At 41.7% G+C, this 16,969-nt stretch overlaps 1 protein-coding gene across 2 annotated transcripts in view; it reads left to right on the top strand.

Moving 5' to 3' along the window:
• SAXO1 (stabilizer of axonemal microtubules 1) overlaps nt 1–16,496 on the top strand; it is a 132,587-nt gene extending 116,091 nt beyond the window's left edge. The window contains exons 4-5 of one of the 2 annotated variants that reach the window (XM_037797808.1): nt 15,020–16,037; nt 16,435–16,496. In XM_037797808.1, the coding sequence (XP_037653736.1) occupies nt 15,020–16,020 (1,001 nt within the window). In that variant the 3' untranslated portion in view covers nt 16,021–16,037; nt 16,435–16,496. Of the gene's footprint in view, nt 1–15,019; nt 16,283–16,434 lie in introns of those variants that run through there. The other variant, XM_037797807.1, reaches the window with a different exon arrangement.
• Nucleotides 16,497–16,969: the final 473 nt, after the last annotated feature.

Here is a 16,969-nt window from a genome sequence, read left to right as displayed (position 1 = left end):
GTCAATCTTGTTGATCTTCTCAAAGATCCAACTTTTGGTGATATTTATCCTCTCTATTGTTTTTTTGTTCTCTCTGTCATTTATTTCTGCTTTAATCCTTGTTATTTCTTTTCTTCTACTTGGTTTAGGATTGGTTTGCTGTTCATTTTCTAGCTTCTTCAGTTGATCCATTAGTTCTTTGATTTTGGCTCTTTCTTCCTTTTTAATATATGCGTTTAGTGCTATAAATTTCCCCCTTAGCACTGCTTTTGCTGCATCCCATAGGTTTTGGTATGTTGTGTTCTCATTTTCATTCGTCTCTATATATTTAGCAATTTCTCTTGCTATTTCTTCTTTACCCCCCTGATTGTTTAGGAGTGTGTTGTTTAACCTCCAGGTATTTGTGAATTTTCTAAGTCTCTGATGGTTATTGACTTCTATTTGTATTCCATTGTAGTCAGAGAATGTGCTTTGAATAATTTCAATCTTTTTAAATTTATTGAGGCTTGTTTTATGTCCCAGCATATGATCTATTCTGGAGAAAGTTCCGTGAGCACGAGAAAAGTATGTGTATCCTGGTGATTTGGGATGTAATGTCCTGTATATGTCTGTTAAATCTAATTCATTTATCAGATTGTTTAGGTTTTCAGTTTCCTTATTGGTCTTCTGTCTGGTTGATCTATCTATAGGAGAGAGTGATGTGTTGAAGTCTCCCACACTTATTGTGGAAACATCAATTGCTTCCTTTAGTTTTGCCAGTGTTTCTCTCATGTATTTTGTGGCACCTTGACTGGGTGCATAGACATTTACGATTGTTATTTCTTCTTGCTGAATTGCCCCTTTTATTAGTATGTAGTGGCCTTCTTTGTCTCTCAAAACATCCCTGCATTTGAAGTCTGTTTTATCTGAGATTATTATTGCTACACCTGCTTTCTTTTGGCTGTAGCTTGCATGAAATATTTTTTTCCATCCTTTCACTTTCAATTTCTTTGTGTCCCTGTGTCTAAGATGAGTCTCTTGTATGCAACATATTGATGGTTCATTTTTTTTGATCCATTCTGCGAATCTATATCTTTTAATTGGGGAGTTTAATCCATTTACATTCAACGTTATAACCGTGAAGGCATTTCGTGAATCAGCCATCTTATCCTTTGGTTTATGTTTGCCATATTTTTCCCCTCTCTCTATTAATATCCTTTATTGTACCGATACCGAATCTCTTTAGTACTGAACCTTTCTCCAACTCTCTCTGTCCTTTCTTTGTTTCTCTGTCTGGAGGGCTCCCTTGAGTATCTCCAGTAGGGCAGGTCTCTTGTTAGCAAATTCTCTCAGCATTTGTTTGTCTGTGAAAAATTTAAGCTCTCCCTCAAATTTGAAGGAGAGCTTTGCTGGATAAAGTATTCTTGGCTGGAAATTTTTCTCACTCAGAATTTTAAATATATCGTGCCACTGCCTTCTTGCCTCCATGGTGGCTGCTGAGTAGTCACTACTTAGTCTTATGCTGTTTCCTTTGTATGTGGTGAATTGCTTTTCTCTTGCTGCTTTCAGAACTTGCTCCTTCTCTTCTGTGTTTGACAGTGTGATCAGTATATGTCTCGGAGTGGGTTTATTTGGATTTATTCTATTTGGAGTTCGCTGAGCATTTATGATTTGTGTATTTATGTTGTTTAGAAGATTTGGGAAGTTTTCCCCAACAATTTCTTTGAATACTCTTCCTAGACCTTTACCCTTTTCTTCCCCTTCTGGGACACGAATGAGTCTTATATTCGGACGTTTCATATTATCTATCATATCCCTTAGGTCCGTTTCGATTTTTTCAATTTTTTTCCCCATTCTTTCTTTTATGCTTTCATTTTCCATTCTGTCATCTTCCAGGTCACTGATTCGTTGTTCAACTTCCTCTAGTCTTGTACTATGAGTGTCCAGAATCTTTTTAATTTGGTCAACAGTTTCTTTAATTTTCATAAGATCATCCATTTTTTTATTTAGTCTTGCAATGTCTTCTTTATGCTCTTCTAGGGTCTTCTTGATTTCCTTTGTATCCCGTACTAGGGTCTCATTGTTCGTCTTTAGTTCTTTGAGTAGCTGCTCTAGGTGCTGTGTCTCTTATGATCTTTTGATTTGGGTGCTTGGGCTTGGGTTATCCATATCGTCTGGTTTTTTCATATGCTTTATAATTTTCTGTTGTTTTTGGCCTCGTGGCATTTGCTGAACTTGATAGGGTTCTTTTAGGATTTGTAGACCAATTGAAGTCCTTATCTCTAATTTATCAGATCTACAGCTTCGTGGAGTACACTTTCTGTACTTAACCAGCAGGTGGCGTCCACGAGCCACCTGTTCTCCACAAGCCAGTTCTCCCCTGCTTAGCCTTTTTGGTGAGTGGGGGAGTGAGTGTTGTGGGGTCCAATTTGTGTACCAAGCTTGCGTGTGTAGTTGGTGTTGCCTGCCCTGTATATGGGGCGTGTTTCTGGGCAGTCAGGGAGGTGGGGTGGCCCTAACAATCAAATCTCCCTGGTGATCCTAGAGTTTTAAAGCTGCTGCAATAGTCTAATCCTTCAGTTCAGTCCTGCCACAGTTTGTCTCTGCCACTGACCCACAAGTGCTTGGTATTGGCGTATGGCTCCTGAGACTTGCAAGTGGGCCCCTCTTCCAGGCTGTGCACCCCGGGTCCTCTGTTGAGGGATGACTGTGCTATGTCACAGGTGAGTGCCGTCCCCCCAGGGCAGTTCTGGGCTGCTGGTCTGTGTGGGGAGGCTCCCAGTCTGCTGAAATGATGGCTGAATGGGGCTTTGTTAGTTCAGACTGCTCCACCTTCCCAACTCTGGGACAATCAGCTGAGGTTGCAGGGAAGGCTAATGTCCATGCCCAGTTTTGTGGTGTGTGCCTGTTATTTGAAGTACTTCCGTCACACTGGGTTGTCTGGGGCAGCTCTGGGCTATGGGGCTGGCCATGGACAGGAGTGTTTCCTGTCCACCAGGATGATGGCTGTGAGCGGACACCCCCCTTTTCTTGGGAAGTTGTGGTGTTTAGTGAATTTTCTCAGCCACTGGATTATTGCGTTTTGTCTCAGAGCTCTCTTAGTTCTGCTCTTTACTTGACGTGCCCAAATTGCAAGTCTTTGAAGCTTTCTGTATTGGGCTTCTTAGAGTAATTGTTTTAGAAAAAGAAAAAAGGATTAAAAAAAAAAAAGGGCCCTCCTCACAGATCTAATGGGTTATTGAAATGCTAAGAGACAAAGCAACCAGGGCCATTAAGGAAAGGTGCACAGGGCAGAGAGATCAGCTTTTCTTCGGGATTTGCATATGTGCCTCCAGGCCTGAGCTCTGCCCTTCCCCTTTCTATGTTCACCAGAACTCCAAAAATCCTCTGCTTTTATTTTGGAGTTTTTCGTGTTGTTTTTTTTCTATGCCTGTCTCCTCTCTGCTGGGCTGGCTGCTCTCAGATTCTCTGGTGTCTGGTCTCAGTCTATCTATGGTTGGAGTTTGGATCAGTAGAATGAGTTTCCGATAAGGGCTGCCACTGCAGTTCTCCCTTCTTCTTCCCGGAGCTGGCAGCCCCTCCTCCCACGGGACTGCGCCTGGCAGGGAGGGGCGCGGGTCCCCTGGCCGCAAAAACTTACAGATTTCACTGATCTCAGGATTTCCACGTTTTCATGAGTGTTGTATGAAGTATGCCCAAAGTCAGATTGCTTTGTGGTGTCCAGTCCACGCAGTTCCTGGCTTTCTACCTAGTTTCCTGGAGGAGTAACTAAAACATACAGCCATCTTGCCCCGCCTCCTCTCATTCATTCTTTATTGAGCATCTACTACACATCAGACATGGTGTTAGGAACTGTGGAGGAAGCATCATGACCTGCCCTTGACCTTGTAGTCTAAAGGAGGGACCAGATTTGGAATCATATGTGTTGTGCAAGCAGAATAGCAGACAGCCACAGAGCCACAAACTTTAGGACCATGGGGATGGGAGGGTGCAGAGTTGTAATCAATAACTCTTATGCTCATGATCCATACTGTTACTCTAGGCATAGCAGCTCATGTAAACTGCTTGTGGACTTCTAAATGAGGGTGATGATGGTTGCTTTTATTTAGTCAAGCCAAGCATTTTGGGAGCAGGGGGAGGAGGAAAGCTTGAGAAAATGTAGGAATCTTTCTGAAGCCCTTCTATGAGCTCTAAATCTATCATTCAGGAAGACCCTGCATGTGGTAGAGCTTCTCTGCTTCTCACAGGGAACAGACTCAGAGCCAACTGATGTGGGTCTCTTCAGCTCCATGGACTCTGTCCTTTTACCTTCTCATCTTAGTGCCCTTCTCTTCCTTTGCCAAATCACATTCTGGACATTGTCATCCCTGAAATGGCTCTGCCTCTAAAATCTTTGCATACTGCAGCATCCTCTCTTTCCAGCTTGCTCTCTCATCTCCTCCCAACATGACAACCCTTGGCTCATCGGGACCACCACTGGGGCCTCTGATTTGCCTCTCACTGTCACCCTTTCTGTGTTTGACCCTCCCCAGATGGCCTATTCTACATTATATCACTGTAGTCTACCTCTTACCAATTCCCTAACTTCTCTCTCCCCTCTCTCTTTTCCTTGGTTCCTCCTGGCAAAGCCCTAATCCTGCTTTCTCCATGTCCACACCTGAGCATACCCCTGCCCCCCAGCCTTGTCCCTTATCCATTTTCCAAATAAAGGAGTGCTGGGGGGTGGGGAGGTGACTTCCAAAGGTAAAAATCTGATCGGACCTGTTTTCTGCTTGAAAGTCTTCAAATAATTATTAGGATTTTTAGGATAAAATCCAAAATCTTACCAAGTCCTCTGATGTCTTACAAACTCTAGCTCCTCCTCCCCGAGTTCCCTTTGCTACAGATCGTTTTTTTAGTTCCTTTCTTCTATTTTTTCCGCCTTGGAGCATTTTGCAAATTCCATTCCTTCTTTATAGAACTTTTCTCCTAGAGGGCCCTCATGTCAACCTCTATAAATAGGACCCTATTAGCTACTCCAAGAGGGCCTTGCACCCCTCTGTCTTGTGAATTCATTGTGCAGTTTTGTTTTGTTTTGTTTTCTGCTTGGCCAAATTGTAAGCTCCACGAGGGCAGGGACTCTCTCTTTTTCTTTACCAGTTACTCCCTCAATCTAGGAAATAAAGAAGGTGCTTCACAGAAGAGGCAATACAACCAGGCAGGAGTGCTGTAGAGGCAGCACTCTTGCTTCTACAGGGCACGTTTTTCTTCTTTTTCATGCAGTGTTTAGAGGACGACCAGCAATAGGGCACCTCAGGACAGTGAGCTGGGCAGGAAGGAGGAAGTGAAATGGGAGAGAGCTCTTTCCTCTGTTGGGGAGTGGGGAGCAGTACTCTTGTGGGGGCCCATCCATCAACAAAGCCTCCTTCCTCTCTGCTCTCCATGGCACCCCTTGGTTTATGAATCTTGGTGTAGTTAGAGGCTCTGCAGAGCAAACTGCCTGCTCAGCTCAGTTCCTCCTCCCCTTGCCCTAGGTGCAGGGGGAGGTCTGGGAGTGAAAAATGCTCCTTGCATGCCTCAGGTGTTGGCAAAGATGAGGTAGGCACAATGGTGGTAAAGTTCTCCCTACTTCTCCTTACCAAAAAATCCCTCCAAACAAACAGAAAATATTCCAACTCAATACTCATGCTTTCATCTCTTCCGTACTCAGTTCTCCCATATTCCTCCCTTCTCTGTGCAGTTACCTCTCAAGTTACCCTCTGCTAAAACTAAATCATGGCTGATTTTCATTACTGATAAACTTAAAATTGATAAAATCCTATTTTCTTCTTCATTTTTCTTAAACTTCTATCACCTGTTGCTGCTTGCCTGCATATATAGAATTAATAAACAAATGCCAGTCAAGTATTGACAGGGTTGCTCAGAACTAGGTGTGCTTAGATGGGCAGGGTGTTTGTTCAGGGTCCATCTGCACTTGAGTTTGGATTTCATAGTTCGCCTCTGTAAATGGTCAGAGGGAGGAGGATGAACTAGAAGATTGCTAATGTCCCTCCAGCTTTAACATTCTGTGGGTCCAAAATCACTACTTCTGACATGTGGGAAATTACTTTGGTGCGGTGACTGCTTTCAAGCGCTACCAGGCAAGCTATCTAGAGGGCACAGGACAGAAAATTCAGGGGTTAAATTAAGATGTTCAAATCACATGGTTTAGAGATCCATTGGGGAAGAGGTAGGTTATACAGATACACTTAGGATAGGGTGTAAGCAGGTAGAAGGGCTACATTGCCAGGATCTCAGGTTACTCAGAGCTCATATGTCCTAAGATCTCCCTGTTTTAAGGCTGCCCTCGGCTATGTCTGCCTTTCCCATTGATCTGTCACTGGGGACCAGATGAAGACCAGAGTTGAAGTCTGGCCAAAGGGATCCTTAGAAGGAAATGCCTGGGGCTGATGGCACAAAATGGCTTCAATGGAGAGCTGCAAGGCCAAGTATATTTGGCTACAACTGTAGCTTGTCAAGTAGCCTGCTAAACAGTGTGTCTTATTTACATTTCTTGGGTAGGGCACAAGTGGGGCCAGAATGATTGGAGCATGCTGGGTATCACAAATGCGTGGTCGACTTCAGGGTGACATAGCTGTCAGCCCAGATGTGGTGTGATCAAGACTTGGTTTTGCATTCCTTTCTATCTATATGTAACACTGTTGTTTGTTTCATCATATTTTCTATTTTTTTCTGTCTTTGGCGTATCTTACAGGCTGCTAACTTATCTACCTTTATCTCATCTTATGAACTCTGCCCATTTTCCACTTACGCTTTGTGCATCCCATGAGCTTTGCCTGTATATCATGAGCTACTAGCTTACTCCTAAGCTCAATTTTCCTTCCAAGTTTCATTCATCCTATTTGCTATTATTGCATGTATAGCTGCATTAAATAATCTTCAGTAATACAGCAATGCATATTACAAATTCTCTCCTCTGTGTCTGTTGACTGATCAAGTTCCTGCAGAGCCTAGAAGCAGCATAAAGTGGGAATTAGGCCTGGCATAGGACAGTAGGAAGTGATCATGTCACACCTAAATGAAATGAAATTCAGATTAAAAAACAAGTCAGTGTGTAGCCAAAGGAAACATATTTGTAGTTATATTTGATCCATAGGTGTCAGATTATAACCTGAACATCTAGCACAAGTTTTTTTTTAAATTAAACTTATCATAGTCTATTATTGTAAGTGGTTTATTTGTTCCATTACTTCCCTGTGATGTAATAGCTTCCCAAACTGGACCTTGAATGCCCAACCTCTGTATTCCCAGCATTTAGCACGGGGAGTGGCACAACAAAGGTATGTTGAATGAAGGAATAAATGAATGAATGGCTTTGGACCATTGTTTGCAGGGGTTCCAGGTAACAGAGTTTGGCAGTAGATATACACATCCCGCCCCTCCCCCTCATTCCCTGTGGGTGCTATTCAGGAGCAGTAGTGATGTTTGGGGAAGGCCTGACCCATGACATTTACTCTGCCCTTGGTTCAGTCCTGCACAACCTTAGAATGTGTGTAGAATTTGCCTCATCTCTGGGTGTATCATCCCTCGGTGACTTGTCTGTCTTATGAAATTAATACACTGCTTTAGTAAATCATTTCCAGAGCAACCTTCATGTTTTATGGCTATACATTGATTCTTTTTCTAAAGGGGAAAAAAAAAATCCAAAGACCAAGGTCATTAAAAGATTTATTTCTATAGGTGCCATCTCTATTATGTCTATATGCTCCATTTACACTGGTTCCACAGGAAAAATTTGCAAACTTTTCCCTTTTCACTCTTGTGGCCAGCACTTTACTGGGGTCCAGAAAACCACCAATAAAATATGCTCTAGCAGCATTTGGTTGTAATTTGTAACATTTTCAAAACACTGTGCAATTGGAAAGATTGAGAGTGTAATTACTTGATGTTCAGCTTTATGTTTAGCTAAAACTTTTTTTCAAGACACATTATTGAATGGAATCCTTTTTTAAAGAGGTTCTTGCCAATTGCCCACATGACACCCTGGCCCTGAAGGGCTTTGCTGATGGCTTTTCAGGCATGTGAATAGTTTGTCATGTGGATTTCTGAGGTTTTCAGGGTCCTGTGAAGGTTTTTTGTAATAAACGCTGGGTGGAGGAAGTTGGGAGGCTGGATAATCATGTGGTTTTAACTGTATTGTTGGGTATCAGAAAGCACATGGGGCCCCTTTCAGCTTAGGAACCTGTTTTCTTAGCACTTCATCCATCACAGCAGAGGACCAGAAAACCCTATCCTACCAACCCCCAAGCCGTTATGACTGTGTGTAGACATCTACAGGTAGTTGCCCTCAATTCAGCGAGGCCTGAAGTCTGAGGGAAGCATGTGGTTTATATTCAGTAAGATGGTTCCCTCTAAGCCCCCCTAATGCTTTCAAGATGCTGATAAAGCCATTAATGGCTCTTGGAGAAAGATTAGATTTTCAATTAAAATGAAGCCAATTTTGAATAAATAGTCGGTAAAATTATTGGCTTAAAATAAACTTAAGAGTGAGCCTGGGAGTGGAGGTGGGGGTGGAAGATGTCAGGACTTCTGGAGTGGTAGAGTGAAGAGCTCGGAAAATTCCGCTCCCTAAAAGCAATGACAAAACTGTACGAAATAGTAAAAAAAACAACCATTTCATTACCCTGGAAATCAACTCAAGGCATGCAACAAAATTGAGCTGCGTTTATTCAAGAAAAAACTATTGAACCTTGGTAAGAACAGTTGGAGCCTGTGGCATTTTGTCCTGGGCCTGTTTCTGTCACTCCCCTGGCCTCCTCACCAGGCTCTGTCTGTGTAACAGTTCCTCCAGGGCAGGCTAGGACCTGGAAAAACGGCAGCTCTGCTGTCGGTGGGGGCTGGCCTGATTTAGAGTAGAATACATACCCACAGGTTTTGGTAACAATAGCGATCTCAATGGCAAACAAAAAAAGACAACTTCCACAGCTCATCTGAGGTTGCAGTACTAGTTGGGGCCAGTAACAGCCTAGCAGACCAGCCAGAAGTTTAACAGGGAGTTCCAGAGAATTGGAGAGACACAGTGGGCCTGATAAGCTCATCCATGTTCCTGGTGGATTGGAAGACTCTGATATGGGTAACACTGTGTGCACGTTCAAGAGGGACCAGAAAGGGCCTAGCTATCTACTCATCCCTGGTTGAATGTGAGGAGTAGTGCATGTGCAGAGGAGACATAAGAAAGCCTGGCAGAAAATAAAAGCCAGGGCAGACTTGTGAACTGCCTGAACTTTGAATGTGTTCCTCAGCCCTCACACATATTCACTGGTGAAGGGTGAAAGTCTTACTGGCTCAAGGTGTTTAAGGATAATTTCTGACCAATCATTGACTGAAAACTAAGCTATGCTGACACAGGGTGTGCCCTAGGAATCCAGGCATAAAAAAAATAAAATAAAAAAAGAACTGAGGAAAAAAATAACTGGCCACACACTTCAGATGAAAGAGACTATATATAGAATTCATGCAGGCAAATCTCCAAATAAACAGCAAAATCAACAGCTCCCAGTGGGGGATCAGAATCCAGGGTAGACAGTAGAAACTATCCAAAATATATAAAGCAAAACTTTACAGAATTGAAAGAGAAAAATAGACAATTCAATAATAATAGTTGGAGATTTCAATAGTCCACTGTCAATAACTGGTGAATTATTAAGCAAGAACATGGAATATTTAAACAATACTATCAACCAACTTGGCCTGATATCTATAGGACACTCTACCCAATAATACATATTATTTTCAAGTGCACATGGGAAAATTTCCAGGATAGACCACATGCTATGCTGTAAAACCAGTTTCAAAAATAATTGAAATCATACAGAGTATAATATACCAAGTAGTAATATGGCTACAACAGAATTAAATTAGAAATCAACATTAGAAATTTGGGATATCCAAAAATATTTGAGAATTGCACAGTATGTTTCTAAATAACCCATGAGTCAAAGAAGAAATCACAAGAGAGATTAGAAAATATTTTGAACTGAATGAAAATAAAACTACAACATATCAAAACATGTGAGCTGCAGGTAAAGCCGTGCTGAGAGGGATATTTGTAATTCCTGCCTTAAAAAGAACATGATCTCAAGCTAATAATCTAAGTTTCCAGTTAAACTAGAAAAAAGAACAAAGTAAATCCAAAGAAGAGATGTTAATAAGTTAGTGGATCTGGATATTGGGGTGGGGGATATTTTGGAGTTCTATGTATGGGTTTTGTATTATTTTTGTGACTGTCCTGTAAGTTTGAAATAATCTCAAAATCAAAAGTTAAAAGTAAAACCAAAGAAAGTAGAAGGAAGGAAATAATAAAGGCAGCAGAAATAAAATATAAAACAGAAAAACAGTAAGGAAAATCAATGAACCCTAAAGTTATTCCTTTGAAATAAAATGCCTTCAATAAAATATTAGAAGACTGAATCTGTCAACATAAAAAAGGATTGTACAATGTGACCTAAGGGGAGGTTTATACCATAAATTCATGGTTGGCCTACCATCAGAAAATTAGTATTATATACCTATTGTGTTAGTCATGGGATTTCTAGGGAAACAGAACCAACAGGAGAAATCTGTAAATATAATGATATTTGTATAAGAATTTTCTCATGTGACTGGGGGGATGGGCAAGTCTGAATTCCATAGGGTAGGCCACAAGTTGGGAATTCTGAAGAAAGTGTTTGATGAATTCCCCAGGAGAAGCTTGCTGGCTGAAATAGAGATGGAAATTCTCTCTTCTGACTGCTGAAATCTTCACTTCTCCTTTTAAAGCCTTCAACTGATTGGATGAGACTTATCTCATTGTTGAAGGTAATTTCCTCAGTTGATTGTAGATGTAATCATCCATAGATGCAATTGACTTACTGATTACTTAAGTCCATGAAGTGTCCTCCCAGTAACAATCAGGCCAATGTTTACCTGACCAAACAACTGAACACCATCACCTGGCCTAGTTGATACATGAACTTAACCATCATGCACATTAATAGAACAAAAGACAAAATCACATAATTGATAGACACAGAGATGCAATACCCATAAAAACTCTCAAACTAGAAGTAGAAGGGAACTACTTCAGCTTGCAATAGGGCATCCCCCAAAACCTATAGCTAACATTATAGTTAATGTGGAAAAACTTAATCCTTTCCCTTTAATATTGGGAACAAGGCTAGAATGTCAAGTCTCACCACTAACATTCCACATTGTACTGGAAATTCCAGTCAGTGCAATACTGCAAGAAAAGAGATAAATAGCATCTAGATTAGAAAGGAAGAAGCAAAATTGTCTTTATTCTCAGATAACATAATCCTTTCTGCAGAAAATCCTAAGGAATTCACAAAAAATTACTAGAACTAAAGAGTTCAGCAAGATGTCAGTATTGAAGATCAATATGTAAAAATCAGTTGTGTTTCTGTATACTAGCATTAACAATATGAAAATAAAATTAAGACAAAAGTTCCCTTCACAATACTCTCAAGATGAATAAAATACTTGAAATACATTGTTTAAAAAGTGCAAGGCTCGTAGACTGAAAACTACAAAAAGTGCTGATAAAGTGTAGAAAATTTAAATAAATGGTGACACGTTGCATGTTTGTGGATTGGAAGACTCAATATTGTTAAAATGGAATTCCCTCAAATTGGTTTACAGATTCAATGTAATCCCTATCAAAGTCCCAATAAGTTTTTTTTTTTTTTTGGAAATTGACAAAGAAATCTTAAAATTTATGTGTGAAATTCAAATGAACTAGAATAGCCAAAAGACAGATTTATTGAGCAATGCAATTGACTTGACAGCACAAAAATACACCCTTATGTTTATTATTGATTGATTTTTGACAAAGTCACCTAGGTTCTTCCATGGGGAAGAAGATAGTCTTTTAACAAATGGTGCTGGGACAAATGGACATCAAACAAAATGAAGAACCTAGACCCTTACATCACACCATACACAAATATTAACTCAAAAAGGAGCAGATACCCAAAGGTAAGACTAAAACCATAAACCTTTTAGAATAAAACAGGAGAGAATATGTGAGGCCTTGGGTTAGGCCAACATTTCTTAGATATGACACCAAAAGCATGATTCATGGAAGAAAAAAATGATAAATTAGACTTCAAAAATTCAAAACCTTTGTGCTGCAAAAGACACCATTAAGAAAATGGAATGACAAGTGACAGACTGGGAGAAAATATTTATAGACCACATGTGGTATGGGATTTGTGTCCAGAATACACAAATATCTCTTATAATGCGATAAGACAGTTCAATATAAAAATGGGTAGAAAAATTTGAATAGTGATTTCACCAAAGAATATTACATGATTGCTAATAAGCACACCCAGAGATGCTCAACATCATTTAGTCATTAGGGAATTGTAAATTAACATCACAATGAAATACCACTACATACCCACAAGAATGTTTATAACTAAAAAAAATTAAAAACAGAATAACAACTGTTGGCAAGGACGTGGAGAAATGAGAACCATCATACACAGCTAGTGGTGCATCACTTTGGAAAACAGTTTAGCAGTATCTTAATAAGTTAAATATTCTTACCATACTACCCAGCAATTCCACTTTTCAGAATCTACCCAAGAGAAATGAAAACATATGTTCACACAAAGACTTACATGTAGATGATCATAGCAGAATTTTTCACAATAGCCTGAAAGCTGAAACAATCCAAAATTTTCATCAGCTGGTGAACAGATAAATAAAATGTGGCATAGCCGTATTTTATTCAGTGACAAAAAGGAATGAACTATTGATATATGCTATAACACGGATGATCCTTAATTGCATTATGTTAAATGTTAGAAGCCAGGTGCAAAATACTACATACTATGTGACTCTATTTATTTGAATTGTCCAAAAAGGGTGTATCATTATAGAGACTAAGAACAGATTAGTGTTGGCTGGGGATGGGAGTGAAACTGCCTTCACATGGGCATGATTGATATTTTTTGGGTTGATGGAAATATCCTATAACTGGACATTAGTGATGGTTGTACAAACCTGTAAAAGTTATTAAGTTGTGTACTTAGATGGTACATTTTATGGCATGCAAATTATACCTCAATAAAAGTGTTAAAAAGTATACCATTATGATTCCACTATATAAAATAGCTAAAATATGCAAATTAATAGAGACAGAATAGGCTACAGGTTACCACTGGCAGTGACGGGCAGAAAGAACGGGGAGTTAATGCATAATGGGTGTAGGGTTTCTGTTTGGGGTGATGGCAAAGTTCTGGTAATGGATGGTGGTGAGGATAGAACAACATTGTCAATGTGATTAATCCCACTGAAATGTGTGCTTGGGAGTGGTTGAGAGGGGAAAGTTCATGTTGTATATATGTTTCCACAGATTAAAAAGAGAGAGATTAAAAGGACAATAACTACTACAGGCAATATATGATCCCAGACTGGATCTAATAATGGAAGAGAAAATACCCCAAAGGACATATGAAAAATTTGAAATGTAGACTGTAATACATGTTAAATTTCTTGAATTTAACTATACTTAAAATTTGGATTTCACTGTATTTACAGTGGTTATATAAGTGAATATCCTTATTCTTAGGAAAAAGTACATGGAAGCATTAAGTGTTCAAGGAACATGATGTATACAACCTACCTTCAAATGTTTAGAAAATAGATGAATATACAGGAAAATAGGTATATAAATGGGTGAATGAGTAGATAGATACAAGGATGCAGCAAATGTGGCAAATGTTAAAAGCTGGTGGATTCTGGGTATCTGGGTGAGGGATATGTTACAGTTCTCTGTAAGGGTTTTTTTTATTATTTTTGCAACTGTCCTGTAAGTGAAATTATTTCAAAATAAAAAGTCTAATAAGAAAAAAAAGCATAGCTAGGATCTCCACTTAGTGTTGGCTGTATAGACTTAAGGCTCCTGGGAAGCTGCTTTTGTTCTGTTGGTAAAGCTGTTTGCAAGGCAATTGCCTGTGGACTCATAGGGCTCACTAGGGTTCATAATGGCTACTTTAGGGATAGAAATGGATGGGCATGGATTCGGGGGGTGGAGGACTTGGTTGAGAACCAAGTATGATGGAAAGAATGGCAGCAGTGTTCCAGGTGGTTGGATAGCATGGTTTGCCATCCCATTTTTCTCATCTGGACTTCCAGTCTCAGGGCTTGTGCCAGTTTGTTTACATTGTGTCCCTCCAGAAGACATGTTTTAATCCAGTCTTTTGGGATATTTGGATTAGGTTGTTTCATAGAGATGTGACCAACCAAATGGTGGGTGATACTTTTGATTAGATTATTTCCATGGAGGTGTGGCCCTGCCCATTCAGCCTGGGTCTTGATTAGTTTACTGGAGCACTGTAAGAGCTCAGCCAGAAGAACACGCTGGAGCTGAGAGAGACATTTTGGAGATGACCATTGAAAGCAAACTTTTGCTAGTCCAGAGTTTGCCTGGGAGAAACTAAGAGAACACCCTCAGTCGCTTAGAGAGATACATCCTGGGAGAAAGCTATTTTGAAACCAGAACACTGGAGCAGACGCCAGCCACATGCCTTCCCAGCTGACAGAGGTTTTCCGGCCACCATCGGTGTTCTTCAGTGAGGGTACCCTATTGCTGATGCCTTTGTTTGGACACTTTTATGGCCTTAGGACTATAACTTTATAACCAAATATTCAGAGGACATATTTTCCATAGGTGAGAGGAGCGTTTCTTGAGTCAGGGTCAGCGAGTGGTTGGTCTCCTCTGTTGGAGTGGATTCCCCAGATCCTCCCACAGCCATGTACCCTCTAAAATCTTGGCTTACAGCATTGTGGGATTTGATGAGAACTCCTGTAAATGTGCCTCTTCTGCACGGGAGCCAAGAAGTACTATAAAGTTGAAACATCAAGCCTTTGGCGAGGTAGAGGCTGGGATCTGCTCAGTCCTCCCATCTTTTCAAAGAACGCCTCATTAGAGACTGGTTTGTGACTTTGGGACCCCTTAGAATACATGCAGATTGGGTGACTTATTTATTAATTGGCACTTTTACTTTAATTTTAGCTGATTATTTACCCTGGAACCAACCCAGACAAGAACCACTTCGTCCAGTATACAACTACCAGCCATCATCAACCAAATTTGATAGTAGAACCACGCACCAGGATGACTATCCCATCAAGAGTTTGGTGACCACCATGAGCTGTAAGCCTCCAGCAGTGCCCGGACTCTGCAACATCCCCCTGGAGGACCTGACTAACTACAAGATGAGCTACGTGGCCCACCCTATTGAGAAGCGCTTTGTGCATGAGGCAGAGAAGTTCAGACCCTGTGAAATCCCCTTTGAAAGCCTTACCACGCACAAAGAGTCCTTCCGGGGCCTGAAGGGGGAGCCTGCCAAGAGCTTGAAACCTCCAGCCAAGCCTTGGCTAGACGTACCTTTCTGTAACTCCACTGAGTTTCGAGATAAGTACCAAGCTTGGCCAACGCCCCAACTCTTCTCCAAAGCTCCCATCACCTACGTCCCTCCAGAAGAGAAGATGGACCTTCTGACAACTGCACAGGCCCATTACACATACCCTAAGGGTGCCCCAGCTCAGTCCTGCCGTCCAGTGATCCGGATCAAGAAAGGTGGCCGCTTTGAAAGCTCCACCACCACCAAGGACGACTATAAGCCGTGGGCCACCATTCGCATGGAGCCAGTCAAGCCCACTCCCAAGCTGGACCTTCCCACGGAGCCCCTGGACTACCTGAGCACAAGCCGGGCCCACTATGTGCCACACCCCCCCATCAATACCAAAAGCTGTAAGCCCCCCTGGTCTGGCTCCCGAGGGAATGTCCCGGTGGAGGGCCACACCACCTACACCATCAGCTTTACTCCCAAGGAAATGGTCCGGTGCCTGGCTTCATACCCTGAGCCCCCCGGCTACATCTTTGAGGAAACGGATGCTTTTGGGCACAGGATTTACAGGCCAGTGTCCCAGATGGGCTCTCGGAGGAGCAGCTGTCTTTCTGTGGGTGATGCGGAAAACCCAAACCAGAGGGAGTTGGCAGTGTCTGCCTGATTAAAAAAAAAAAAACGGTATTTAGAAGTTGCACTGTACTTTTAGAAGCAGACTATTGAGAATTATTCCTTGGATCAAAAAAAAGGAAAAAAAATTCATCATTCCCAGGATATTTGAATAAAATGAGAATCACTTGAGTCAAGGAAAATGACATTGAATCTCTGGCTAATAAACTCCCCTTAACCTCTGCTGTGTCCTTCCCCTCGGGTCCCCACCTTGTGCTCCTGGGAATCAAAGCAGGTTTCTATGAGGTTTTCCTGTATCCAGATGTATTTTATTAATTTAATCATTGTATGAGTTGACATTATGATGAACTCTTGCCAAATATGAAGTGCCAAAGAATAAAATTGATTTTGGGGGTTTGAATCCGCAGGTCTGTGTGTTTACTCCCATGTTTGCTCTCTGTCTATGCAGAGAGCAGTCTGTGTTCCTTGGCATCTTTGGGTAGATCTTGGGCTGAGGAGCCCACTGCATCCTGGCTTGGTTGGGAGTGCCTTGGAACCCGTCTGGCTCGTGTTTCGGATTCTCTGTGCTCCGGGCTGCTTCACAGGTATGTTTCTACCTTTCCCTGCATGACACACCAGCAGGAGTAGTGCTGCCTGGTGGGGAGTGGGTCTCTCCAACCACGGGTGATAGGGGTGGGGGAAGTGAACAAGGTCCTGTGGCAGCCCCAGGCGGGGCATGGACCCTACAGGCCTTTCCAACCCCTGGCCTAGGGCAGGTTCTGATTCCAGGGAGAGGAGCAGGAAAGAGGGAGCCTTGGCAGTCAACCAGACAACAGCCAGTTCCTGGGCTGTGAACAGAAGTTATGGCTTTTCCACCTGCTCAGAGCCCTAAAAAAATTGCCCTATACTGGGCTGGTTTCTGGGAGGCTAGGCCTGCTCATCCTAAAATGTCAGCTGTGACCAGAGCTGCGACCAGGCCTGACATGAGCTGGACCCTGCTCTGG

The sequence above is a fragment of the Choloepus didactylus genome, chromosome 10 (assembly GCF_015220235.1).
Source record: "Choloepus didactylus isolate mChoDid1 chromosome 10, mChoDid1.pri, whole genome shotgun sequence".
NCBI lineage: Eukaryota > Metazoa > Chordata > Mammalia > Pilosa > Megalonychidae > Choloepus > Choloepus didactylus.
This window is presented reverse-complemented; position numbering and strand designations above follow the sequence as displayed.